This window comes from Papilio xuthus, unplaced genomic scaffold (assembly GCF_000836235.2).
Source record: "Papilio xuthus unplaced genomic scaffold, Pxut_1.1 DF826159.1, whole genome shotgun sequence".
NCBI lineage: Eukaryota > Metazoa > Arthropoda > Insecta > Lepidoptera > Papilionidae > Papilio > Papilio xuthus.
The window spans coordinates 231,284-258,777 of NW_013532490.1; the positions used below are offsets into that span (position 1 = coordinate 231,284).

At 38.0% G+C, this 27,494-nt stretch overlaps 1 protein-coding gene across 1 annotated transcript; it reads left to right on the forward strand.

Moving 5' to 3' along the window:
- Positions 1–4,735: 4,735 nt before the first annotated feature.
- Positions 4,736–27,106, forward strand: apolpp (retinoid- and fatty-acid binding glycoprotein apolipophorin). The gene is made up of 58 exons (XM_013319255.1): positions 4,736–4,909; positions 8,743–8,769; positions 8,933–9,129; positions 9,386–9,550; positions 9,812–9,961; positions 10,162–10,354; positions 10,535–10,698; positions 10,850–10,920; positions 11,010–11,175; positions 11,369–11,551; positions 11,828–11,980; positions 12,111–12,258; positions 12,446–12,566; positions 12,662–12,824; positions 12,951–13,148; positions 13,269–13,448; positions 13,575–13,874; positions 13,962–14,199; positions 14,281–15,023; positions 15,107–15,236; positions 15,375–15,750; positions 15,856–16,081; positions 16,214–16,368; positions 16,476–16,632; positions 16,709–16,936; positions 17,123–17,292; positions 17,466–17,577; positions 17,684–17,840; positions 17,997–18,163; positions 18,279–18,424; positions 18,510–18,767; positions 18,896–19,025; positions 19,157–19,301; positions 19,419–19,610; positions 19,705–19,943; positions 20,047–20,145; positions 20,232–20,285; positions 20,365–20,530; positions 20,701–20,882; positions 21,021–21,220; positions 21,361–21,490; positions 21,634–21,805; positions 22,072–22,190; positions 22,347–22,475; positions 22,645–22,788; positions 22,916–23,081; positions 23,188–23,393; positions 23,504–23,635; positions 23,766–23,870; positions 24,016–24,203; positions 24,280–24,511; positions 24,592–24,739; positions 24,858–24,998; positions 25,192–25,307; positions 25,593–25,713; positions 25,957–26,069; positions 26,181–26,375; positions 26,682–27,106. Exons 1-58 carry the CDS (start codon positions 4,831–4,833, stop codon positions 26,697–26,699), a joined length of 9,903 nt encoding a protein of 3,300 aa, XP_013174709.1. The 5' UTR covers positions 4,736–4,830; the 3' UTR covers positions 26,700–27,106.
- The last annotated feature ends 388 nt before the right edge of the window (positions 27,107–27,494 follow it).

The window sequence follows — 27,494 nt, forward strand, 5'->3', positions numbered from 1 at the left end:
AACTGGTGAAAAGAAGTTCTGAAAATGTAATCCAAATAAATGTTTGATTTTAAATTGTGTTCGATTTTTAAATTATGTACCGCGATTTAAAAGTTAAAATTCGAATTTAAGGCAAGCGAAAATTTTACTATCTTACTAATATTATAAATGCGATGGATGGATGTTTGTTTAAAGATATCTCTGGAAAGGCTAAGCGAATCTTGATGAAATCTTACACAGATGTAGAACATAGTCTGGAAGAACACACAGGCTACTTATTAAGTTTGTTTTTAACTCTGTACGGACGGAGTCGCGGGCGTAACCTAGTAATCTATAAAATGAAATCCAAGAATGTAATTAATTCAAGCATTGAACTATAAAAGATTATTAGTAAATGTTATTAACAAGAGCTTATTATTTAAATGTGTTTGTTCAAAGTGTGTTTGTTTGTTCTTATCTAAAATGATTATAATTGTTATGGATTTTAAAGGAATAATAACACAAGTTTTATACCGGGGCATTCATAGCAGGGTTAATGGTTGGGTAATTAAGTGGCCCTAAGCGTAGATTTTTCTCACTTAAACTAAACTAGTATAATAAATAATATTATGTTTATTAATGACCTCTCTGCCAGGAATTAAAAATAAATCCAGTGATATAGCCTCACCTCATGTTACTTAATGATCGGTTTAGTTTTTGAGTTTACTCCTTACATATAAAAATACAAAACTTTCCTATCTGCAATACATATTCTCGACAGTGTAACGGTGCGATTTCACTTCGGGGAAAACTAAACAATTAAATTTGTAGGGATGATAAAATTATTTAGGTATGAGTTTTCGGTAGTGGGATCTAACAGTAAATTCGTCTTTTTCATACAATTACTTATGTAATTATAATTAAACTAGCTTTCACCCGTGACTCCATTCGCACGGAAATACACAAAACGTAAAAAGTAACCTATGTCTTCTTCCAGAGAATCCCATCAAGATCCGTTGAGCCGTTTCGGAGACAGCTTCTTACAAACATCCATCTATCCATCGAAACTTTCGCATCTATAATATTAGTAAAATAATTAGTATAATTAACAAGAAGTAAGATTAGTTATTCAGAAACAACATGTTTTCAATATTTCGTTGTCGATGTGTTTACGTAATATTAAGATTTGTATCAATAACCAATTATATTTAGTAATACAAATATGAACACTACAATATTCTATATTTTTCCTGTTTATTTTATCAAATAATTTATCAAGTTCCGTCATATCACATCTACAATAATTAACACTTGTCTCAAGCCAAATTACTATTTCAATTAAAAAATTGCCGATTATTGTACACCGCTACAAACAAGTACATCAGCACATAGTGTTTTATACAAGGCACTTTCGTACTTATGTTTAATGGTTTTAGAGGTGTGATTGGCTTGGTTATTAATATTGGTAATTATAATTTGCCATGTGTACGGGAGTAGTGACTCTGTTCATATATGTTTACAGTATACGGACATTGCTCTCTGTGATATGATAGAGAGGGGCAAGGCCCTCATGGAAAATGTTGAAAGACATGACCTGTGCTATGTATATGAATCTTGTAAAAATTACACACACACGTACCAACACAATAATCTATCCTTAAGTAGATAGGTCGCCCTAACGATAGTTTGATGTCACGTAGAAAATTTATTATGCAATATGTTACTTACATAGTAAAAATCTACCTATATCTAATCCTAAATATCAACAAAAAAAACTTAATTCGTAGCCTATGTGTTCTTCCAGACTATGCTCTACATCTATGGCAAATTTCATCTAGATCCGTTAAGCCGTTCTGGACATACCTTCTAACATACATTACTTACTCCGCTGGCGCATCGATCCAAAGTGGGTATTGGCCTCCGACACAAGAGATCGCCAAAGTCGCCTGTCTTACGCCTTCTCCTGCCAGTCCATCGCATACCAAACATACATTTATCCATCAAAATAAACATTCGCATTTATAATATTAGGAAGATTAAGAAGTAAGATCATTTAATATAGACAATATAACAAAAAATAGAGTTATTCACGATATTATTTTGTTACTTTTAAGTGTATTTTTTATCATATTTTAATAACTGATAACTGTCAATTGATATCTCATAACATTGTCACAACAAACACATCTCAGATGAGGTGTTTTTACTTTATCCACGTCTTCCGAACTAGAAACACTTGACACATTAGGTATGGAAGTAAAATATAACAATTGTCATAATCTTACTAAAACGAACACATTCCCAAGTTGCATGTTATTGTAATCAGATAAATTCCTAGATTCTTACGCACTATGATTACATACATATATACTGAAGGGAACGTTTTATTTAAATCTAGTACATCCAAGTCTTTACATTGTAACGCATTCAATTGTTTTAATATAATATCACAGTAGACTTTGGTGTTACAGTTTAAAAATACGTTGTAAATAATGGATCCTTCAAGGATTGGTTTTGTGTACAATTTGCTTAAGTGATGTTGGACTTTTCATCTAAATAATTGGTAAGCAATCCAGATTTCATGTGTTACTTATTAATATTATAAATGCGAATGTTTGGATGGATGTATGGATGGATGTTTGTTAAAAGTATCTGCAAGCGGCTTAACAGATCTCGGTGGCGGCATAGATGTAGAGCATAGTCTGGAAGATCACATATGATACTTATTAAGTTTTTTTTTAATACCACGCGAACGAAGTCGCGGTTGACGCAACTGATATATAAACCTTATTTATATTCTCTATAGAATCTTTTTATAATTATTCAATCATTAACACAAATTCGCGTGTGATTTTTAATCGGAAACAGTTATTAGCTTTCTTTAACTCAATTTAATCAACTATCAGACTATTCTTCGACGTTGCGAACAATTATACAAAGTGTAAATTTATTTGAAAAACCACGTCTCTATTAAAAGGTTTAATGTGGTTTTATGTTCATTCTTGAATCATAGTAAACTGTCAATTTATTAATCATACATAGTACAGTCAGCTGCACAAATATGAATACATTGAAAAAAACTTTAAAAACTAGTACACGCCTACGATTTCAAAAATATGTATACACGTATTTGGCGTTAACAAGTATGAATGTAGATACGAGCTAATTATTTTTAATCCTGAAGGCGTATACAAGTTCCTGCACCATTGTAAATGTAATATTTATGCAGCTGACTGTACACTTCCCAACAATGGATTACTTTTGTTCTATGATTCATTATGACCTATTACTAATTGTTATTAAGGGAAATGTAAGTTAAACTAAATACTTATTTTTTTAGAATGTTAATGTATTTGTTCATTTAAACTCATGCCTAAGTTAAAATGCAACATCTAATTCATCTCTATGTGTTTTTGACGACTAAGGTCGATGATTTACGAATAAGGCTGTGCATTACGACACAAGGCTATGCTAACAGACTTACTAATGTTTATTTAATAACTATATTTAGCAATAGAATACTTAACTCATCAAAATACAACTAAAATACAAACTTCTGATTCAAATAATATTTTGCTAAGCAGAATGAGTATCTGCAGCTATTGAATAGGCCAGAAGTATATGTCGGTGATGGCACAGGGGTTAAGCACTTTACTTGTAACGTTAGAGTTTTGGTTTGATCCCCGCCATATACCAATACCAAGGCATATATACTCGAACATACGCACGAAAAACATTACTCTATGGAGATCAAGTTATAAAAATACACTGTTTATCAGAAAAACAGATACTTATCTGAGAAATTATAAATTCAAATAAGCTTAGAAGTTTACCGAGGATTCTTTCTTAAACAATGTTAGCCACCTATTGTTTTCTACTTTCTAGGTAAAGTAATAAAATGAGTTATAAAATATTGTAATCAATATTTACACCGTTGTCAATAAGTATTCAGTATTACTGTAGTTAAATAGTCGGATTACTATTATTAAGGTATTACTCAATTAGCTTAGTTTGGGAGTTTTCTGAATGGTTTTTTCTGGTCATTGTTGTGTACTTTTATTGATTGAGAAAGTGTGTATGAATAAAACTCAATGTTTGTTGTTACCAAAGCCTTAAGGCATTAAACAAATTGTTATGAAACTTTGGTGATGTATTTTTAGGACGATAAAGATGATTTGGCTCTTAAAATATCAAAAAATCAAATTACTTCAATGCCTTTTGCTGAAAAACACTCTTAATGTAAGATTGATAGAAGATTTTTTGTTATTTCACATAGAATTATCTCAAGCGCTGTTTCAACTATAAAAATATGTTGTTTATAATATCTAGCTCTAGAATATTATATGATATAAATTATGCCAGTAAATTAAGACTGTACTGGCCTGGAATGGACTATTTTAGCTCATTGGCGTCAGCTAGTCCTTATATGTAAGCCAACGCTGATTTTTATAAGCTATTTTCCTACTCTACTGGCAAAATGCATGCATTCACTATCGTACTTTACTGGTATAATGTAAAGCAGACATATTATTCGTGAATCTTACTAACTATTATATCTTTTGGCCGGTAACAACAAGATAGTAGATATCTTGCTTCTATTCTCTAACAAGTTCTCAGTGTCCAGCTCTAGGCGACCTTTGTCTTCCAAACGATCATTATCGTCCTGTAAACATATTTATTAAAATTCATAATTCGAATTCGTTTTCCCGCTCCCTGATTGGTCGGTAGTTGGGATTGCATCTATAAAATCGGTGGAGGGGCGGCGCCTCCTGCATTTGCTTTCCGGTAGCCACGGGAGCAACACGTCAATAGTATTGTTAGATTAATTAAAGACTGATACAGAATTAAGTGTTAAAATTAAACCCCTGCAAAATGGGGACAAATAGAATAAGTTATACGACACTTAGTGTTTTAATAATACTTGCTGTATTATGGAGACCCGCGTATACTGGTAAGTTCTTATTTAACTTATAATAATAATAAATCAGGAAAGCTTAAACAGAACTGTAAAAAAATGTATTAGAAATAATCGGAAAAAAAAATAAATTAAAAATATTTCTTCAGCTTTCTTAAGCTCTACAAAAAAAATCTCATTCCTATTTTTTCCTTTGTCTTGTCATAATTCACAAAAGCTTTCTAGAAAAGATTTCAAATCGAAATTTCATGAAATGAAATTAACAAGACTTTTAAACTGATTTTTATCTTTTTGTTTTAAGTAATAATTAAGTTCGAAAGCTTAGTGGACATCGATTCTCCTTCGTGTAGCAGTCTGTCATTATTAATTTATGCCTCCCTAGAACAAAGTTTTATTAGGCATTGATTTAACTATGTAAAATTTTGCTCAGTGCCAAAATCAGCTCTTTGAATATTTTTCTCATCTCTTTGTCTTCTATCTCTTTAGCTTCATAATGACATATTAGTTACACATAGTTGTTCTTAGTAATTCTCTTTCCAATCCAAATCTACAAAGAAAACGATCAAATAAAATATATTTCAATACTTAACTATTCATATAATAACAGAAAATGTACAAAATTGTATAATCTTACTAACATTATAAATGCTAAAGTTTGCATGTACGTTTGTGGTACAAATCTCCAGAACGGCTAAACGGGTAACATTGGAATTTGGTATAGATATAGAACATAGTCTGGTAGTATACATAGGCGTATCGGCGTTTAACCGCAAGGTTTCAGGTAGAAAACAATAAATTCTTCATACTTGATAGCAAAGCTGCCTTTTGCGTTTAATACAAAGACGTTCCGTTAAACGACTTATTTTTTCTTCACAAAAGTACTCAAATGCCCTGAAACTTTATTTATACACTAAGTTAGAGTCCTTCAAGAAGCGAGCTTATCACCATCTCAAAGGCCGGCAACGCATCTGCGGTTCCTCTGGTATTGCTGATGTCCATGGGCGTCTCGGCGTTCCCGCTGCTCGTTCGCTCCCTTCTGTAATAAAAAAAAAGTTAGGACGATTTTAAAAAAATCTATTTCTCTTTTTATAATCCACGTGTCCACTGTGTCCATATTTATATATGTCAAGTAAAATATAACCATATAGAAATAATCGTTTCAATTTCCAAGGAGTTGAAAATTATGAATTTGTCTTATGGAAAAAGTTCTCAAGAAAGCTATATATTTTGCAATTATTTATTATATGATAACTTTTGACCACAAAGTATTAAAGATGTATCAATAATATGAAATGGAACATTAATTCACGTTATCCATTTAATAACGATATCTTTGTTGTTGGAGCGCGGAGATAATTTGCACTTCGCAATAAACAACTCGAGATAAAGAAAAACTTTGACCCCAGATTATAATATCACTCCTCAGTCATTGTCAACATTCAATGTAACATTTGTTACATCCAATACTCTTTACCTACAATATCTTAATAACATTATAAACTTGACTCCTGTAACTTCATTTACTTAGTAAAAAACTGAAATGGTAGTATCGCAATATACTATATATTGCGATACTACCATTTCAGTTTCTTCTAATTTTACAAGAGCGAAGCCACAAGCAACAACTAGTTTACAAAAAGGTTTAGCTGGAGCTGATATTTGATTTTCACAAAATTATTTCTAATTTCCAGAACCACGTGATTTTCGTATCTTCCTTAGGTAACTTTGTAGGAAAACATTTTAAAAGATATCTGTCAACTTTCCACCTTATACTGTAATCTTATTTACTAGTAACTTTCCATACATACAGGGAAAATTTTACTTTTAATATCATCTCTTAAATATTGAAAAGTTAGAAGTTCGTTATGTTTATTTGTTATAACTTCTTTGGAGATAAAAAAATTAAAATGCTGCTGTTATATCTAATTCTCCTTGACAATGACCATTGCTTTTGATTATTCTTGGTATATAGATAACGCAAAACATTCATTAACCAAACTAACTTGACCCCTGCCCTCTTTATCGCGGTATATTGGCTTGGTGACAGTTAAAATTCGCAATTTCGACAAGTGTTATGAAATTTCATGATAACTATTACCCGATAGTCTCAGAATGATGTGCTCACACGTATAATTTTGTATCCGACTAAATTGGCTGTCGCCCGACTACGTCCGCGTTGAATTAAGTAAAAAACTTAGTTGGTAACCTATGTTTTATTTCTATGCCAAATGTCTGAGAGATACATGTAGCCGTTCTGGTAATACCTTCTGACAAACATTCATCCATCTATTCAAACATACGCATTTATAATATTAGTAAGATGCGGTTTTGTAAGAATGTTAATTGAAATGTTATCTCCTGTAGCTTAAATGATTAAATCTATTTTATAGAGCTGGGTATCATTCGACTTTTCTTTTTTTTCTGAGTATCACAGGTATAGTCAGTCGGGTTTTTTTAGTTTTTTTTTCAAGTAACAATCAACAGTACGATTTTGATTCCTCTCATAATATTACAATACAAATTACATGAATACAAGAGCGGATGATGTCTCTTTAAAGTCTAATTTGTGAACTCTCGACAATCCGTCCGACAAACGCATTCGAGTTCACATCGAGCCCATGAGATGTTTTGTTTGATTGCTTAATTTCCTTTTTGTTAAAAAAAATGTAGTCACATTCGTTGTAATTGTAATAATTAATAAATCAATGAAAGAAATAACTACATATAATTTTCGTTAGTATAAAAAATCTTGACCTGACCGATAGTATTGTTTCAACTGAAAAAATGTTTTTACAAAGTTTGTATCGCGTTCAATGAAAACTTGACGTACAAAATTGAACATCGATAAAGCATTATGTAGTTAACTAAAGGTAATTTAACATGACAAGTGAATAGTACCGACAAACAAGGGACCCTCGGGTTATCCGTTCCCAAATAAAACGATAAATACAATCCGTCCCCTCCGGTTCAGTCAAATTGGGTAATTGCGATTTGCGCTCACCCGTTTGCCCGCTTGCCGCCCGACGGCAGCGACACAAAGAAATTGTCACAACATTCATGCTACGAGGACAACTCTAAAACTCACTTCTGGAACCTTCTAACTGTTAGGAAGAAAATCCGACACCATGCCGGTGTATCGGCGCGCCATTCACGTTAACACGACTTTTTGGCCATTTCTAATGACTACTTGCTAGTGTATGTCTGCTTTCCAAACCTTAGTGTTGTTCATCTTTGCTATGGCACAATTTTATAAGCCGCTTTTGATTTAATCGCAAGTTTTACTGGAAAGTTTTGTTTTTGAAGATAAAAATTTAGGCGACATAATTTATCGGATTACTTTAGCGTAAGGTATCTTAAAAGCTTATTTCCCTAAATTATTAAAGGCCCGTTAAATTTAACTTTTTTAACAGGAACTATAGTGAGTTAGTTAATTAAAGATAAAAGCAGGCCTAAATGTTAAAGAGTAACAAAAGATAATAATATCTTGTGGAATTTTTAGACAATGTAAGTTAATTACAGTATCTTGATATATTAAATGTTGCTTATAAATCAACAAGCTTCGAGTAATCGTAGCAATAATTATTATCAATAAGTAAATAAACAAACAAAATAATTAATAACTTAACATTAAACTGTAAGCCAATTACTTGCTATCTCTTATAAACAAGGAGAGGTCAAAGTACAGTGGTCGAGCTAGGCGATAGATTAGGTTTATAGTTCCGGGTCATTCTAGGCGACCTATTAGTGACTCATTAGGTGCATCTGTGCGGGGATATTCCGAGGACCAACTGATAAGCTATTGCAAATGACACACGATAACATAACACCTGAGTTTTCTTTCTTTTAATATTTTTTTTTATTTATTACAGATAAATGTTCGCTATCATGTCAAGGATGTAAGTATAACAATTCGATTGATAAACCATCGTTCCTGGATTTACTTCAAGTAAAAAATAAATTCCCTTATAATAAAAGTTTCTAGCGGTTGAAATATTTGAAAATCCCCCAGTAGTTTTTGTGTTTCGGACAACATTTCTAACTGGTATATTTTGACTTTAGCTTCATCATCACCAACGTTTCTCCCCGGCCACACGTACAACTATGGCGTGGACGGTGCCGTCTCTGTGTATGTGACGGGCGCGGAGAAACAGCAGACCGGCGTCAAGATCTTCGGCCAGGTGTCAGTTAGCGCGCAGGGCAACTGCGGGTACTCGCTTAAAGTCAACTCCATGACCATATCTGGGCCTGACGGCAAGGTACGTCGCTTTTCTCTGAAACATCTTATGACAATGAATTTTTACAATTTGAATTATGTAGTTTCGTGTTAAAGTTTGAAATGTCTTAATGGCAATTTGCAGCCCGAGTGGCATTTGAAAGTAAATCTTTCAATTACTTATTGTATAAAAATTTAACTCTATCGTATTTTAAAGTCTGACTGCCATAAGTCACATATGACACCCTATCTTCTCACGCATGTGTCATTATTCAAGAACAATATTTTTCTTTGTACAGAAATACCCGTGCCCGAGTGGCATTGACAAGGTTGTGCGGTTCAGTCTGCAAGATGGTCGCGCGGGGGCTGAGATCTGCGCTGAGGAGGGAGACACGCGCCGCTCGCTCAACATTAAGCGAGCCATCATCTCGCTGCTGCAGACTGAGCAAAAACCATCTACTCAGGTACCACCATACTTCCTTGTAGGCTTTTGAAAGAGAAATTTGAGGATGATTTTGAGGAAAATATGGTGCTGTGTTGTAGGAAACATAAGATGTCTTTGTTGGAAGGATATTCAAAAAATAGTGGAAGAGTCCACATTCAACCGGATGAAGTACCAGATTGGTAAAACACATAAAAATACGCCAAAGCCATGCGTGTACATATATGTAACTTATCTACTCTCTTAGACATGATTGTATGTAATTGCATGTTTTATTTTGCAGGTGGACGTATTTGGTTCATGTTTCACGGAGGTGTCGGCGTCGCAGGAGGGTGGCGCCACACTGCTGCACCGTAGCCGCGATCTCTCCCGCTGCGCACACCGCGAGCAAGGCCGCAACGACTTCATCACCGCTGTGTACAACCCGACTGCCGTATGTATTATCAGATATGATAAATAACGTTTTTATATTTCCACCTAAGACCGTGATGACCAATTAACAAAATCGGTGTTAGATTAAAAAGACTCTACTCTTAAGTCTTTTCATTCTTTCACTTGCTACTTTTTTCTTCCGGTCCTGCGACTGATTGTTATTTGATCTAATTTCACTGAAGTTTTGCTTTTTATTATTAGGAAATCAAGAACACTCAGGTGCTCCAATCAACTTTGAACGTTGAGTCAAAGGTAAACAATGGTGTACCTGAGAAGATATCCGCCACCGAAGAGTACTTGTACAAGCCATTCTCCGTAGGAGAGAACGGCGCGCGTGCAGAGGTCCTCACTAAACTTACGCTCTCTGGAACAACTCAAGGCGGTGCTAACCCAGGTACGAGATTACAAACATATACTCTGCCAACTTTTAAAGTACAAAAAAACGAGATTATATAAGCAAGGAATTAAAGTTTTGTGCAAAATATATCATCACAAGTGCGTCTCTGGCACAATCGCAGTACCTACTTGCTGGCACTCCTTTGTAGCAAAACAATAAGGCTAAATCAATTTCTAGGCAACTGTCCCGAGCGACGTACTATTATCTTTGAGAATCCGCACGGCGCCGTATCTGATCAGAGCAACTTGAGAAACGCTCTCGATGCGCTCAAAGAAACCAGCAAGTCCTTACAATCTGAAGCCTCCGAAAAATCTGCGGGAAAATTCGCTCAAGTCATCAGAGTAAGTGAACATAATTTATTACTTCCACCAAATAAAAGAAAGTAAAAAAGAGGTGATAGAGACAATCACTTAAAGACTATTTTCCATTATGAAAAAATATTATGCAATATGTCAATCTAAGAACTAAGATAAGCTTTAATTTTTATTTTAGGTCCTTCGTAACACCAACAAGGATGACTTGATGAAGCTTTTCAACCAAGTGAAAGGGAACAGCTTAGAAAAGTAAGTTTATCAACATGAAAGAAGACTAAAATAATAGTTTTATTTTGTTTGAAATATCACTAGATATTTTAAACTTTTCAACTTCACAGACGCGTGTTCTTGGACGCTCTTCTCCGAGCTGGCACAGGCTACAGCATCGAGGCCTCTATTCAGATCCTCAAAGGACGGGAACTGTCGGGTCTGGAAGAAAAACTTGTCTTCCTCTCTCTTGGAAACGCCAGACACGTCAACGATGAAGCCATGAAAGCGGCTGCTGTAAGTATACTTAACTAACGCAAACATATTTACAATAATAAAATTATATTTGCTTACGATACGATAGTCATACTTAAAGTCCGGGACGTATTCCAAAAATTTGTGATTAGAGAAAATAACAACAACATGTCCAACTAATAATGAGCTTGATGTAACGGTGATTTCGAATATTAATGAAAAAAAATGTTTTCAGACCGTTTTGGACCGAGCTAACATTCCCAAAGAAGTGTACTTGGGCGTCGGAGCTTTAGCGGGCGTGTACTGCAAAGAGCACAATTGTCATTCGAGCAAGTCTGAAGGCAATGTCGCACTCAGCAAGAAGTTGGCCGCTAAACTACAAAACTGCAAGCCTAAGACCAAAGTCGAAGAGGATTACGTAAGTTAAATAATAAACACCAAAGTACTCTTACATATTTAATCATTGAATATAAAACAAAAGAACATCAGGGAATTTTAATTAGAGATTGCTTTGTTAATGGCAAGAAGTATCGTATTATAAAATATCTTGTTTTTGTATTATATTACATTATTTGTATAAGTAATGCGTACTTGTGAATGTCCTTTCCTTTCTAACTTTTAAATAAGTTACACAAAAGTTACTTGTTGGTAACTTATTACAATGCGACTTACTTACATTAAATGCTTGTTATAGGTGGTTGCCGCGTTGAAAGGTATCAGAAATATCAGACACTTGGAGGACAATCTCGTAGACAAGGTGGTGCAGTGCGCGGTCGACAACAGCGTTAAGGCGCGAGTGCGGGTCGCCGCCCTCGAAGCTTTCCTAGCTGACCCTTGTGCTGCTAAGGTAAAAAATAAATCTGGTGTGGTGTGGTCTGGATGACGATCGCTTAGTGTGATTTTCTTACAGCTTTAAAATAACAAAATTCATCAAAACAGACAAAAAAGTTAGATAATAAAAATATATCCTCTTGCAGATTAAGAAAGCGGGTCTCGACTTAATGAAGAACAGACAACAGGACTCCGAGATCCGCATAAAGGCATACCTCGCAGTAATCGGCTGCCCGTGCGGCAAGTCCGCCAGTGAGATCAAGAACCTTCTAGATTCTGAGCCCGTACACCAAGGTGAGAACAGAGTACTAAATAGAATACTTATTAAAAATATTTCCACTGTCCTTACTCGGCGATATTTTCAAACCAGTACAAATAAAGATCATTAAACCCCGCCGTTCATTGTCTCTTTCTATTATAAAATAATTCAAAGGTTTTTAAGGACCAAATGTTTTTAATTAAATGTCTTGATCATTTTTAGTGGGCCGTTTCATCACCACGTCTCTGCGCCACATCCGCTCGTCTGCCAACCCCGACAAGCAACTCGCGCGCCTCCACTACGGTCAAATCGGAACGCCGAACAGGTTCAATGTTGATGACAGGTATGTTGTAAAACTCTGGTTTAAATAAATATTATGCGCAGTATGCAAATCGTGTACGATTGTGATTATTAAAATAAAACCATTGGTTACATTAGGAAATACTCTTTCTACCGCGAGGGATCCTTCAACCTGGACGCTTTGGGCGCCGGCGGCAGCGTGGAGCAGACCGTCATCTACTCACAAGATTCCTTCTTACCTCGCTCCGCCAGCCTCAATCTCACTGCAGAGATCTTCGGTCACAGTCTCAATGTGCTCGAGGTAAAGTTGCAACAAAAAGAATTTATATTTTATAATATTTAAAATTTACTTCTAGATTTACAGGAAGTTTAGTTGCGACTAATTAATAAAATCAATGAAGAATGAAATTTTATAACTTGTTTCTAGATTGGAGGACGTCAAGGTAACCTGGACCGTGTTATCGAACACTTCCTGGGACCTAAGGGTGTACTGCGCACGCAGAAGCCGCAGCAGATCTACGACACCCTAGTTGAGCGCTTTGAGAAGTCCAAGGACAAGGTGGAACATGGCATCGTCCGACGCCGGCGCTCCATCAAGAGCGAAGTTGATAACTTTGACAAGAAAGTAAGTATTAGTAATCTCTACTTTCTAACCTTCTTAAATTCCAAGAGAGTTGCATGTAGTAAAAGGCTTTGTCAAAGTTTTATTTTATCTTTTTTAATAACGTTTTCCTTGTAATCATAGATCAAAGCGGAGTCAGCGCCGTACAACAACGAATTGGACCTGGATGTGTACTTGAAGCTGTTCGGGACCGACGCGGTGTTCCTCTCGCTAGGTGATGACAAGGGTTTCAACTTCGACCATCTCCTCGACCAGCTCATCAGTGTGCTGCATGACGGCGTCAACAAGGCTAAGAACTTCCAGGTACGATGCGACCAACGTATGACGCCGTAAAACCATAGAAATTTATAGTCTTACACATTACAGTGCACTTTTTTACTATGAGTTAAGCTCCAGCAGGCAGAAATTACCAGATACTATATGTTACAGAACGAGCTCCGTGGACACCTTCTCTTCTTGGACGCGGAGTTGGCATACCCCACATCTACCGGTCTGACCCTGAAGTTGGACCTGGTGGGCGCAGCCACTGCACGTGTCGATGTCGCCACCTTCATCGACATCCGCCAGTGTATCAAGAACCCCGAGAACGCAAAAGTCGACGTTAAACTCGTTCCCTCCACCGACATTGAGGTTTCTGGCGTGATGATGATCGATGCGGACGCCGTCAGCACTGGACTTAAAGTGATCACCAACTTACACTCGTCAACTGGCGGACATATCATCGCTAAGGTAAAGAGCTCTTAACATTACTGTACAAAGTAAATATATTTTTTTGATTTATGTAACACGGAAAGCTTTAATTTATTCTTATTTTAGATGATCGAGAACGGCCAAGGATTCGACATCAACTTCGGCCTTCCTTTAGAGAAGCAAGAAATAATTGTGGCCTCCAACGAGCTGGTATACTTTACTGCGGAGAAAGGTCAGATGGAGAAGGTAACTCCGGTAAAGGTTGACACGCAGAACAAGGAGTACAAGGGCTGCTTCGACCAGTTGTCTGACATCATTGGACTTACTTTCTGCGGCGAAGTGTCGGTTCCATTCACAGTATCGGGTAATTAACCATAATTTCGTTAGTTAAAAAAATGTTTATACGTAGTATACAGTTTCACCCTGCAAATTTAATATATTTTAGGACCAGAAGCGCAGGCGTCAATCTCCAAATTCCTAGCTCGCTACCCGCTGACCGGACCGGCGTCCGTGAAGCTTGTGTTAGAGAAGAACAACCTGCGCGGCTATCACGTCAAGGGCGTGTTGCGTAGGGACGCCAGGGCAGGAAAATACGGAGTCGAACTTCTTTTCGACGCACAAGGCTGTAAATCTGGCCGTATACAATTCAACGGTGACGCGGTCTATTCTAACGATGAGAAATCGTTGAGATTGGCTTTGGATTCGCCTACCATAGTTCTCAACGGTGAATTAGCCCTTTACACTAAAGCAAATAGGGAATATTCAATTCTGGCCAAAGCTAAGGCGGACGCGCTAGAGTATTACGGCAGGGTAGGATTCGAAGCGCACAGGGAAGGTTCCAACAGTGTGTACAAACCGGTCTTTGAGTATTCCTTGCCCGATAACAAAGGAAAACAAGTCGTTAAGGTAGACGGTCAGATTACCCACGACACGAGAAGTAATGAAGTCAAATGGAATCTAAGGAACATCAACCTCGCTTTCGTCCAATCAAACGACCCTCTCGACTTAAATGGGCAATATAAGCCAGTTCCTAATGGTTACGATTTGGATGTTAAGGGCAAGATGGGTCAGCACACCGTACTCTTTGGCTCATCTCTCAAGAACTCTGAATTCAAAGTCGAATTCCAAAATACTCTAAACCCATACATCAACTTCAAAATCAATGCCCACATCGAAAACAACAGAGAGGTGAGTTGACTTTATTCAGTGAATTGTACTTATTTTATATTATAGAAGTCTTGTTTACTAATTAGATTTTTTTTATGAATCAGGTAATCCACAACGACATCGACCTGTGGTACAGTGGTGATCTTCGTAATTCCGAAAATAGAGTAACTCTAAACCAATTCTACAAACGTTACCAAGACTCAAAGGAATTCAGCATCATCACTAAGAACAAATGTAAGGAGCCTTTTACTATATTTCAAACCATAAGATTGACTGTACGAGAAAAACTACTAAAATCCTAATAGGCCATGTAAATTACTCGTTTAATTAAAGTTAAAAAAAAATTACTTTATTTCGTAACTTTCCTTTTAGTTGAAATTCACTGCCTTCCATTGAAAGCAAAAGTAGAGGCCCAAATAGACAGCAAGAAAGTTGATATCGAACTGGAAGGTCAGTATTTGAACCGTAAAGCGGAATTAGACTTAGAAGCTAGAACTCACGTCAAGAAACCTGGAGACTACAGCCTGAAACTGAAAGCTGAAGTGGACCGCCAAGGCGTGGAAGCCTTCGCTAAGAGGGACATCGTATCCGCCGATAAATCTAACTTTGAAAACTACATCACTATCAAGGGCGTAGGAAAATACGAACTGTCTGGAGTAGTGCTACATAGAAATAAGGCTAATGACATGAATGTTGGCGCTGTCGGACATCTCAAGGTCTCTGGTGGTGGAAAGAACGAAGATATCAAGTAAGTAGATAACAAAAATTGGATACCCATACAGATTTTTAATAAAGATCACAATTATTCCGTATTTTACTATCTGCAAATATGTAACTTTTGCATATTTTCCAGGTTTGATTTTGGAGTAATTGAGAATGCTAATCTTTACTCGTCGCACGCGAAACTTTCTTCAAACAAAGGAGAATTCCTGGACTTCCTCTTCAAGGTGACCCGTGGTGCTAATGCCAATGGACAGTTGAAGTTCATCCTTAAAGACTCCATCTCCGCTAATGGACAGTTCAAAGTGACTGACAATGATGGCAAAGGCAATGGAATGATCATTGTTGATTTCCAAAAGGTAAGCAACATATTTTTGTAATATGTCTAGTGTATAAGATTTTTTAAATTAAATCTCTTAGTGTAAATGCAACTTTAGCTGAATCCAGTGAACAACATTCTCTAAGAAGTTATAAATAAATTATTATTTTAGGCACAACGTAAAATCAAGGCCGACATCAAGTTCGTGGTGAAGGACCCCGTGTACAACGCCGACGTAGACGTCTTCCTCAACTTTGAGAAGGACAACAATGACAAAATTCACATCAGTACCAACAACAAGAAGACTGAAAAATCCATCGATTCAAAGTAAGCTAATTTTGTTGCATAATTTTTGTAAGTTCGTGTAATCATCAGTCAAATGCTATACGGATGAATTTCGAACAAGATAAAACTAAGTAACAATGTCTTTGCAGGAACAAAGTAGAGTACGCCGGCAAGAGGACAGAGGTCAACGTACACCAGAGTGGAGACTTGGACTCCGGCAAAGCCAACGCTAACGTGGAAGTGGTGTTGCCAACTGAGAGGTGTCTCAACTTGAAGTTCAACAGAGACGTGACTGACAAGGACAGTGTAAGTGTAACTTAAGCCTTACTTTTATGTTTGCGCTTCTTTTAAATTGATTTTCATGATTTAATATTTCATACAGACTCTGAATGGTAACGCTGAGCTAACCTTAACCGATTCTGAGCGTCGTGGCGCCGCTGGCTCCAGCTTCACTTACACTGGCAAAGTCACCAACACCAACTTCGATAAGGACACGTTGGACTACGAGGGTCAAATTGTACTTCGCCTGAAGAACGGCAAGAATCTCGTCAACGCATTCACCTTGAAGAACATTCCCACTGGAGATGGAAAGTTCAAGGGTGATTTCAAGGTATAGTTCTTTAACTATACTTGAGTTTATAATTTTAATTAGTATTATCTTTTGGTATTATAAAAACAGTGAATGAACATTTATAAAGATTATATGAACCATCTTTCGACTACTTAACTAGTGGTTAAATATAAACTTAGACGTTATACAATTCTTCAAGGTTTTCATGTCTTATGTAACATTCAGATTGACGTGACGGGCAACCTGATACCGAAGCCAGCCTCGCTGTCCGGCAGCACCACCTATAGTGATAACATACTGGATGAGACTTACCGACTGAAGGGCAGCTACGGCGGTGACGTTGGCCTCGAAGTCGTAGGCAACTGGCTACTCAAGACCGACGGCGGTGTCAAGAAGTATGTATTGGTATTTTAGTTAATAATTAATTAATAGAGAGTCAATAAACATTAACAAAATCGATGATAAATGGTCGGTTAATTAAGAACTCGGCACACAGGAAGGTGATTGGATGCGGTGGAATCGATTTTATTGCTGTTATTTCAAAAAATTCTTATTTTTTTTGTCGCAGATACGTCGATGACAATACTGTAAGCTTAAGACTTCCGTTCGAGAAGGCTCACGACATTAAATGGGTCTCGAATGTACAATTCATACAACCAGAAGAAAAAGACTTTGCCGAGGTAAATAACTGCCTTGAACTCATCTGTAATTAATAAAGATGATAAACTACCATTTTATAACCCATTAATATTATAATATTAAATGAGTGAATGTTTTCTCGTACAGTTTACTGTGATGGAATCAATACAAGTGAACAGCGATGTTTACAAAATCGACTCGACCGGTAAAGTGTCCCTCAGCAACGGCAATGCGGAGATCAAGGTACTGGTGCCTCACCACGACCCGCTGGTCATCCACGGCAACTACCAGCTTTCCGCAAAGAGTAAGTAAAAGTAGTATATCCTTGTTAAGTCAATCAATCAATCAATCACAGTACAAATGCTCAAATGATTAAATCAGCAAATAAAAAGTATCATTCCAGTTGTCTGAACAAGCAAAGGAGGTTGCATTATTATTTCACGTGTAATTAATCTTGCAGATGACGTGAAAGGCATTGAGGCGGAGGTGCAAGCTCGCTACGGCAAGATCAAACGAGACGTTAAGTTGGTGGTGAAGGCTCCCCCACGGGAACTGGACCTGCTGCTGGTGGCCACTGCTCCTGAAGCCGAGAAACTCAAGAAGCTGGAACTTAAAGTTAACAACAAGGTAAAAACATCAACGAGAGAATAACTAGAATTCGAACTGGTATCAAATGGGAGATATATTTAAGTAAGATAATTATTCTTACATTTTTGTCATTGTGTTTCTTTGTTTTGTCTAGAACCCAGCACCCAACACCTACAGCAACGTGATAACCATCCAAGCTGACGACCGCGTCTACAAGACCGAAGGTATCGTCGTCTACTCCAGAACACAGCCTCTCTTCGACTTGAAATACACCAGTCCATCTACAACTAAACCTAGCAGGTAAATATCAATGTTATTAAATCAATAATATTGTTTTTTATAAAGTTCGTTTTTAATTCTCTTTTTTTCTACTTTGAACATCTAGGTTGTACGTGAAAGGTGAGACCATCAGTTCGACTCACGGTAAACTGGAGATGAAGGTCGAGAACATCAAGGATGTCGACTTTGACGTGACCTGTGAGGGCAACGTGCAGAAGGAGAACGTGAACTTCAAGGGCCAGGCCAACTCTGCTGCTTTCGGACTTAAGAACTACAAAATTGAGATCAGCAGCAAAGACGACGGCAGCGGCAAGCGGCTTGAGTTCCACGCTGTTAATGACAACAAGAATCTACTAAGCGGAAGGTAATTTAAATTCTGTACCAACCACGCATCAGTCTTTATTAAGTCTATTGTATCAAACATTTTTTCTGCAAATATCAGAAGAGTTACAGTTCTAGGTTATAGATAACTTACTAGCATTTTTATTGCAGCACCTCATTCATCAGCAAGCAAGAGGGCTCGAAGACTATAATCGAGGGTTCCGGATCCATCAAGGTGAAGGAAGACCAAAAACCTGCAAACTTCAAGTACATCCGCACTATCCTCAGCGACGGCAGTGAGGTATACTATATTTATATTCTTGTATTATATATGGACGGAGTTATGGTATTAGCACAGCTCCTGGCAATTTGAATTGATCTTTATAAAAGGTTTGGTGAGCAATTTGTTTAACAAGAGTTGTAAATTATCAGACATTCTTGAACCTGGCGATCGGCGAGCGCAGCTACGTAGCGGAGTCCCGAGTCACTGAGTTGGAGTACAAGACCTCATACCTGTACTGCGAGGAGAAGAAACAGTGCGCCAACATCGACTTACACTCTAAGATCAACGTCATCAGTAAGTTCTTCCTTGTCCAATAGTGGTATAAAACCATAACGTGAAAAAAAATCTAAAGGTCGAATAGAGTGGGACAAATTCAAGATTCAACTAATTCGATTCTCTTCTTTGAAACAGAGCCAGGACACATTGAGCACCTTGTGAACGTAGACTTCGATCTACGCAAGCTAGGCTTCGCACCCGAGTTCGGTCTGCAGATCTCCAACGAATTTTCCGAACAAATGTTGCCTAAGTACTTGCTCGATCTGCATGTCAACAAGAACGATAAGAAATACCACATGCACGTCTACTGCAAGCCTGAAACTGGACGTAAGTGTTTTAAACTACACCATAGAGCCAAAAAAGCAACGTAAACCGCTATTATAATAAACCACATTTATTCTTATACTTTATTTATTTACAGTGATCCCGGCCGGTATAACCGTAACCATCCCGACTCGAGTCCTGGCTCTGGAGTCCCAACTGCGCTACTCGCCGAGCGGCGTCCTGTTATTCCCGGTGCACGGGGAGGTAGCTCTATACCCCGACAAGAACAGACCACAGCAGAAAACCGCTGCCAGGGTCAGCATCAGTGCCGATACGTCAGACTTGCATAGCTCCGCTGTCGCTGATTTCGGATTCAGTCACCCTAAACTTGGCGAGGTAAGAATTGATCATATCTCATCATTCATGTTTGAATTAATCCGTTAACCTAGTTACCATAAGAATAAATAATACAATGAATTAACAAATACAAATTCAACAGGAATTGACACTCAAAGTATACACGAAATTGGACCGCCCGCAAGAAAACAGTCTCAAGATCGAAACTTCTGCTGTGCTTTCACACAATTGCTTTGGAGGCGTAAGTTTTTTTTTTATTTTAATCATATCAGTTTAAATAATATGTATCCATGAATGTCGATATTTATTTTCCTTTCCATTTTGCAGAAACGTGAGTCAAAGATATGCTTAGAAGTGAACCCAACTCACTTGAAATTCACGGTAAGTTTTAAGAAAATAACAATAGCGTAGTTTTATAAAATATCGTTGAGAATACATTCTACATTTATGGTCTTCCCAGTTCGACACGCCGCTGGTATCAGTGATCAACCTGGAGGGCTCTGCGATCGTGAAGGACAATCTACAGCAGGGAGACGTCAAGTTCAGTCTGCTGGAAGGCAAGCCGGTGCAGATGCACGCTGTCGCCCGCGACTTCCAGTATTACGAGTTCACCACCGGATACAGCGGTAAGTGTTAACTGGCTCACTATTAAACAAGTTTTAATCTGACTACTTTAGTTTGGTCTATGTCCTAGTGTCCTCCATTCATAATGAATGATGGAGAACAGTAAAGACTTTGAAGAATATATTAGAAAATAGGAACTTTCAAACGGAAATTTATTGAGGTTTTATTGCAGACGAAACCGAACGCAAACTGTCGATTATCGGTCACCTGCAGCCGGAGAAGCGAGTGGACGTGTCGGTGGACATCGTGTTGCCTGGACACAAGAAGAGCATCGCTCACGGCGCCCTCTACCTGCAAGACAATATCGTCAAAAGTGACTACGGACTGTCCAAAGAGAACTTCAACTACTTCGTGGTAAGCTTAGCTTTCGAATAAATTAATTCTTTGCATAATTTGTCTGTGCTAGAGACGGTTTTAAAAGAAGACCTTCTTTTGGCCTAACATTTATTTTACTCTAGGTATCTACAATGTATTTTTATGTTAATGTTACAGAACGCTCTGAAGAACGATCTGACGAATCTACAAGGACGCGTGAAAGAACTAGGAGAGAAGAACAGCGAGGAGTTCAAACGCACGTTGGATCGCATTAAGCCTACATTCAAGAGATTAGAACAGTCCTACAAGGAGGACCTGGAGAAACTTGTTCACGAGATCACTAATGATGAGACACTAAAGGAAATTTCCGAAGCACTGTAAGTAAAGTTAACACATCTCAAGTCCTTTTTGATAATTAGAAAAAAAGTTTAAATTTCATTCTCAAGTCTTTTGAAATTAGGTTTAATAAAGGCATAGCGGAAATAGTAATGAACCTAATAACAGAATATCTTTGCAGACACTACGTGGCCCACTTCTTGGCTAAGATTATCGACGACTTACTGAGAGTTACCAAACCGATGGTTGACAAAATAACAGACCTTGTCACCGATCTGGCCGAGAAGACCAAGACTATGTATGTTAAACAGGTAAGAAAGAAAAGAAGATTTAAATTTCATTAAATTACTCTTTCTAGTCCTCTCATCTTAAATTACCCGTCTGTATGTCCTCAGAAATTGAACATAGCAGAAACATGAGGTAATTAGGTTTTTAACTTTTTAATACTCAACAGTTGGAGCCTCAGATCAAGGAGCTGTACGCCAACATAGCTGCGATTATAAACGAATACTTTGACGGTCTCCTGGACACCGCCGCGCACTTTGCTGCACTCGTCATTGACTTCTTCGAGCGTCACAAGCCTGAAATAGAAGAGCTCACTAACACACTCACTGAGATCTTCAAAGGTAAGGAAAATTAAATAAAACACACAAGCAAGCATAAGATCTTAAACTCTTACTAGTTAATGGCGTTTTTCGGCAATGAGTCTTTGTAATAACTCTGTAAGAACCTTGTAAAACAACGATGATATATCTGGAATTGACAGTTAAGGACCTAGATACATTCTTGATTTATTATTGACGCCTTTATACATCTTAATGCTACAAAAATTCTTTTAATGATAGTTCTTATGCTAATTTTCAAAATTTTTAAATCATTTTTTTTCTAACAGACTTGACCAAACTACTGGTTGCTCAACTGAAGGAATGGCGCGTTAAGTTGTCCCAGATATGCGAGGAGCTCTCTCGCCAGGTCAGCGACTTGCCAATCATCGGAATTCTGAAGGAGAAAGTGAGTAGATATTGTTATTATAAAACTGTAACATGCCACTTTTCTTGCTTCTTAATTTAATAGGGCCTAATCCTGTTTCTTAAATATTTTGCTCATTCATTACTTTTTATGTATAAATTTTCGTTGTGTACTAAAAACTATTTGTGTCTTATGTAGTGGCAAGAATTGGCTGTACCAGAACAAGCGATTGGCATCTTGAGACAAGCGCAAGAACAAATCCGCCAAGTGTTACCAACGGAAGACGCCAAGAACTTCTCGGACGAGCTATTCAATTACATTTGCAAGGTAAAATTAAATTACCATGGTATGATGGTGATTCTTTACTTGCTATTGTATAATCAGTGAGTAAGTTCACTAGGTTACAAATCTTACTATAACAAAAAATTATAAAAGACTTTTTTTTACTTTCTCGAGACTTCTTCAATTAATGTCATGGTCATGTGTATGTGCACAGAAACTGCAACAGGAGAAGATCGATGAGGTGGCGTCACTACGCGTGCTGTACGAGAAACTGGCGCTTGCGGTGACCTCCATGGTGCAGTTCGTGCGCACCGGCCTCGCTAACGCAGGCATCTCGCTCCAGCCCACATTCACACCGGTCAGTACTTACTGCAAACTCAATTACAAACCAGTGATATATTCGCAATTGTACGTGTATGAACTCCGCCAAAACTAACATTTTAAAGCAGATATATATTGTAACGAACGAGGTGTTTTTCTTATAGATGTCTCTGCCAAGCTTCGCGCCGCTGTCGTTACCGTCTTGGGGCGGCGGTGCTTCCGCCAGCTTATTCACCCAACTGCTGCGAGGAGATCTGCCTGACCCCCTGGCCGTCGTCCGTGCTTACAGGCCTCGGTCACTCAACCCACTTGACGAGATCCCGGCGAAATGTAAGTACCGAGCAGTAGTAATATATACTCTCTGCATCGCTGGTGTAATTTAAAAACTTTTTCATTATTAACGTCTGTCTAACTGTTTAATGTTGTCATTGTTCAGTGCGCGCTGTGGTGGTCAACGGCCAGCACATCTTTACGTTCGACGGACGCCACCTTACGTTCCCGGGCAGCTGCCGCTACCTGCTGGCTCACGACCACGTCGACCGCAACTTCTCCCTCGTACTGCAACTGCAGAACGGAGCGCCCAAGTCGATCATTCTAGAAGACAAGAACGGTGATACTATCGAAATTAAGGACAACGGACAGGTAACCTTACGATCTTTTAAACGGATGCAGTTATAAAAACTTCAATATTTTTTCTCTTAGTCAAATATTATTCAAGAATATCTCTAAATAACGTCTACTTCTTTTCTTAGGTTGCACTGAACGGAGCCAATCATGGATTCCCGGTTATGCAGAAAGATTCCTTTGGATTCCGTCAGCCAAATGGTAACCTTGGACTGGGCACGGAGTACGGCCTGATGGTCTACTGCTACGGAAAACTTGAGGTAACTAAAACGGAAATTAAAAACAAAACACAAAAGAGCTTTAAGGCCTGTTGTATGAGTTGTATTGTCCAAGTCCTAAATCTTAGAATAAAATATTTTATTTAAACGTTACTTTACGTATGTTTGTCAGGTGTGCTACATTGAGGTGAATGGCTTCTACCTGGGCAAGCTGCGCGGTCTGCTCGGCGACGGCAACAACGAACCTTACGACGACTTCCGTATGCCCAATGGAAAGGTACATTTTTCACCTCGTTTTATATTGATTTAACAAAACGTTTACCATTCTTCCTCTTTTCAAAGTTTTTTAAACGTTGAAATCCATTTTAATTATTTAAAATTCATAACAGAAAATTCCATTGATGATATTTTGGTGTTATTAGATTTCAACATCGGAGTCAGAGTTTGGTAACGCGTACCGTCTAGCGGGCAGCTGCGCCGCGGCCGCCGTGCCCGAGCACAGCCACCACCAGCTGCACCACATGCAGCTGCCTGCCGCCTGTGAGATGGTCTTCGGAGGTACCTCGCCACTCCGGCCATTGTCACTGCTACTCGACATCGCGCCCTTCAGGTATGTTCACAATAAATATGTCTACAGCCAACCTACCAATAGAAACATGGAGCTTACAGCATTCGTTTTCTTGCAGACAAGCTTGTATCCACGCCGTGTCCGGTGACTCCGAGGAGGCGGTGCGTCAGGCGTGCGCGCTGGGCCGAGGATACGCCGCGCTGGCTCTGACCGGCCTGCTGCCCGCCGTGCTGCCGCCGCGATGCGTCTCCTGTACCGATGCCGACAAGGAACACAACGTCGGGGACACATACGAACTGAAACTGCCGGCTAAACAGGCCGACATTGTCGTCGCTGTTGAAACTACTGTGGTAAGTAGATACATCCAGCACTCCCATGGCGTGAAACATTTCTTTCAATTATAAGCTATAATACGCTTTCCTATCTCCAGGGCAACGAAAAGAACTACAAGGAGTTACTGGTACCCCTGGTGTCGCAGTTGATCGATGCTCTGAAGAAGAGTCAAATCGGTGATATCAAGGTTTACCTGGTCGGCATCACCTCCAAGTTCCCCTACCCCATCCTCTACGATACTGACCGTGAGTATCACGTGCTACCTTTTACTTTTGTTATATGAACAGACTAGATCGTCAACTTTCCTTTTGTCGAAAGACTTGGGATGTTATCAAACTAAACCTATCTTTTATATGTTAACAGTGAAACTGAAGAACGCTAAGGTGCAGTTCACGGACAAGAGTCGCTACGAGCAATTCGAGACGATCAAGACTGGCTACGAGAAGGTTGATGAGTTTGAAGAAAAGGCCGTCAACCTGGTTGATTACATCAGGAAATCACTCGGTAACTATTGACAATATTCTATTTAGGTTAAAATGTGACTGAGTAAAAATTTTCTTCGATATATGATCTCTACAACCTTTCCAAATCACAAATTGCCAGTATTTCCGATATCTGCTTTATTATTTCTTGAACTTCAGTATTCTCATTTGTCATATGTCTAAGATATTAAAATAATATTTTATCTGTGTTCTAGGCATCACGAATGTATTGAGCGGCTACAGGAGCCTGTTGGATCTGCCACTGCGTCCCGGCGCCGTGAAACACAGCATCAGTCTCGTCTCCGACCATTGCCAGAAACAGGACTTACTGGTAACTAGCATTATTTAAAAAGTACCTCTCCTACTTAAAATTTATGATTAGGAGAGAGAATAGTAAATAAGATTGCATGTCAAAACATCGGGTTTTAATTTGACCTCTCTCTACTCTCGTTAGCATCATCAAACAAATAATCACATGAAATAAAACCCAAAAAAAACTGGATTCGCGGAAAATTAAATCACATAATTAGATTTTGAATGCTTTCATGTAAACTTTTGACATTATATCTAATGTTATCTAATTTGAAAACTTCATATTCTCTTTTGTTTTATTCAGTTGTCGACATTCTGGTCAGCGCTGTACAGCACCATATACAAGGAAAGTGCGCATACACACTCCATCATCACAAACACGCCCGAACTGGCTGACGGCAATGACAAACTCAAGAATGCTGCCGGTAAGTCGAACACTGATAAACAAATACACAATGATAACCAGTCTAAGAGACAGGATTATAATGTAATTAACAGTTGGGGCTTATAAGGCGATGTTGTCAATAGTTTAAAAACAATTTAACAATGTGTACTTCGATGGTTATTATTTAAAGAAAATGAATGAAGAGTGTTAGTCAAATCGACTGAAAAAATTACCGATTGTTAGTTATTCTATAATATAGTTAATATAATTGTTTCTGGTGCAGGTTATACCAAGCATTCTGTGCTGATTTGTGGCGACAAGAAACATAAGGAGAACGAGGCTCTGCGCGCCACCATCAAACGAACTGACAATGAATGTATCAACTTTATTGAATCGGTAAGTCTATAAAATCTAATAATAGAAAATAAAAAGTATAACAAGGGATTTCTAATGTAGAATTACAATGTAATTTGAGCTTTAACACTACAAATATAAATGTCATTTCAGACTGATGGCTTCGTGTTCTCTGCGTCCAACTACGAGGCGATGAACCCTGGTATGCAGAAGCAGTTCCTGCAGACAGCGGCAGGAGCCATCAGCAAGGAGATGCTGCGCGAGGTCCTTGTGCAGGAGTGTACCTGCACTTACGTCGATCCCTACCGCGTACGCTCTGTCTGCTTCACCAAGGAGAGGAAGGAAGCGGTATGTAGCTTTTCCTTCCTTGTTTGTCTTGTTCCTTAACAACCTGTTGTTTATAGACCATGACAAAAGAAAAGAAATTCAAACTCTTAATTTCTAAATATGTACTTTTAGACATTATTAATAATAATCCTTTGGCGTGAATGACGTGCTTTCGTTACAAAGTCCAATGTCAGAATGAATACTGAGGGGTCATAAATGTCGACATTTTAGTAAGGCTAGTGTTGTGTCAATACACTGGCTCATTTTCGGATTTTCTTCCTAACAGTTCGCAGTTCTTTATAAATAGTAAAATCTTTTTGTTCGCAGGCTCGCAGAAGGAAGTAAACGTACCGAGCGCCATCTGTGATCAGAACCGAACAATTCTTACCAAATATTCTTTAGTTAAGTAAATGAGCTCTAACGAGACTCGACGGGGAATCATTTGAAAGCGTGAAAAGGACCGCTTGTAATTTATTAAATTAACTTCAAGAAATTATTTAAAGTAGTGTTCAATTTAAATTAGTAAAGTAAATATAACTGAAAATGTACGAAACAATGTTTATTTGAGTTTTAAAATCTCGGATTCCGTAACGGTCGAGAAAACTTTACCGAGTCTTGTTGGAGCTCGTAGACCCCATATTTAGTTGCCATGTTTTTATGAATAGAGCCTATTTATAACCGTAATATGCAAAATCAAAGAGGTATTAAAGTAATCGATCTTTGTATTAGAATAATAAACATATATTAATATATTCTTGTGATTTTATTTATTCATGACACAGAGTCACGAAATGTTCAGTACCAACAATTTTTAAGGAAAGAATTTAAAGGGCGGTATTTTAGTATTATGTAGTTTCATATCACCTCTCTATATGTCCCCACTGAGGGGCTCGGAGTCTACCCTAAGTGAGAGGTGACTCGGTCCAAGTGCGGGTTGACTTCACACATATCTTTGGATATCCTCTCAGATATGTGCAGCATCACGATGTTTTCCTTCACCGTATGAACGTACAATATATAAACGAAATAATAATGGATGGATAACGGATAAAATGTACGCGTACAATATATATAAATCGAAAAACACATTGATACATGGCGAGATTCGAACTCAGGACTTACAGATTCAAATCATACGCT

Coding starts and splice junctions, on each gene's coding strand:
- apolpp (XM_013319255.1), top strand. CDS start 4,831: ATGGGGACAAATAGAATAAGTTATACGACACTTAGTGTTTTAATAATA. Junction 18,164..18,278: donor AACTTAAAGTTAACAACAAG/GTAAAAACATCA, acceptor TGTTTTGTCTAG/AACCCAGCACCCAACACCTA. Junction 23,394..23,503: donor AAATTAAGGACAACGGACAG/GTAACCTTACGA, acceptor TTCTTTTCTTAG/GTTGCACTGAACGGAGCCAA.